The sequence below is a fragment of the Fukomys damarensis genome, unplaced genomic scaffold, assembly GCF_012274545.1.
Source record: "Fukomys damarensis isolate Sample0158 unplaced genomic scaffold, DMR_v1.0_HiC HiC_scaffold_21, whole genome shotgun sequence".
NCBI classification, from domain to species: Eukaryota; Metazoa; Chordata; class Mammalia; order Rodentia; family Bathyergidae; genus Fukomys; species Fukomys damarensis.
The window spans coordinates 19,117,593-19,118,460 of record NW_022900933.1 but is presented as its reverse complement, the minus strand read 5'-3'; the positions used below and the strand labels follow the sequence as shown (position 1 = coordinate 19,118,460).

Genomic DNA, 868 nt, shown 5'->3' with positions numbered 1-868 from the left:
GTCCTCTTCGCCACTCGCTTCCACCGCCTAGACCAGCCGCCTCACATCTGGTGAGTGATGGGAGGGACTGGGCAACCAGGAGGGAGGGGCGCCAGCCTATGATTGGCCTACAGGCACACGGGGTGGGACTCACAGGGAGGGGCGCTACTGCTGGCCCTGGTAACGCTGCTGTCCTTCGCCACTCGCTTCCACCGCCTAGACCAGCCGCCTCACATCTGGTGAGTGATGGGAGGGACTGGGCAACCAGGAGGGAGGGGCGCCAGCCTATGATTGGCCTACAGGCACACGGGGTGGGACTCACAGGAGGAGGGGCGCGTACGCAGTGGTGAGGAAACGGGTTTCTGCTTTGCCTCCCGCGGGGAGCAGTCGCTGAGAAGAATGGTTTTGCTCTGATGAGCGACTGTGGGGCTCAGGATGTAGGGAAGCAGTCCTCAGCGATTTCCAAGTAGTGCTGGAGTGTCTCACCTGGCTCCCAAATTGTGACTCCTCAAAAGGTACCATGAACTTCTGAAGAGATTTGGAAAATCTTGGTACAGAATTTCCCAAGGCCTGAACGTCTCACTTAAAAGATTTTCAAGCATCAGCAGAAAGGGAAATTCCTCAATGGATACTTTTATACTATAGAGGTGGGATAGTATGGCTGTCCAAGGATGGTAACAAAGATTCCAGCAAGCAGGTCTGGGGTTATCTGTGAAGAGAGGTTTATTTTCTTGAAGATTTTATTTTATATGACACAGAATTGGCTTGAGGCATGCATGATCAGATTTCATTAAGTTAGGGGTCTCCAGCTGGAAGGAGGAAAAGTTTTATATAGTTTGATTTTTTTTTTTTTTTTAGACAAGGTTGCCCTTTGTAATGCGCTGGCCGG

General features: G+C 51.7%; 1 protein-coding gene across 2 annotated transcripts in view; it reads left to right on the top strand.

The window, feature by feature from the left end:
• Window positions 1-868, top strand: part of Pomt2 (protein O-mannosyltransferase 2) — a 43,528-nt gene that overhangs the window by 4,906 nt on the left and 37,754 nt on the right. The window contains exon 2 of one of the 2 annotated variants that reach the window (XM_033766698.1): window positions 104-218. In XM_033766698.1, coding sequence (XP_033622589.1) covers window positions 104-218 — 115 coding nt within the window. Of the gene's footprint in view, window positions 1-103; window positions 219-347; window positions 495-868 lie in introns of those variants that run through there. The other variant, XM_010645570.3, reaches the window with a different exon arrangement.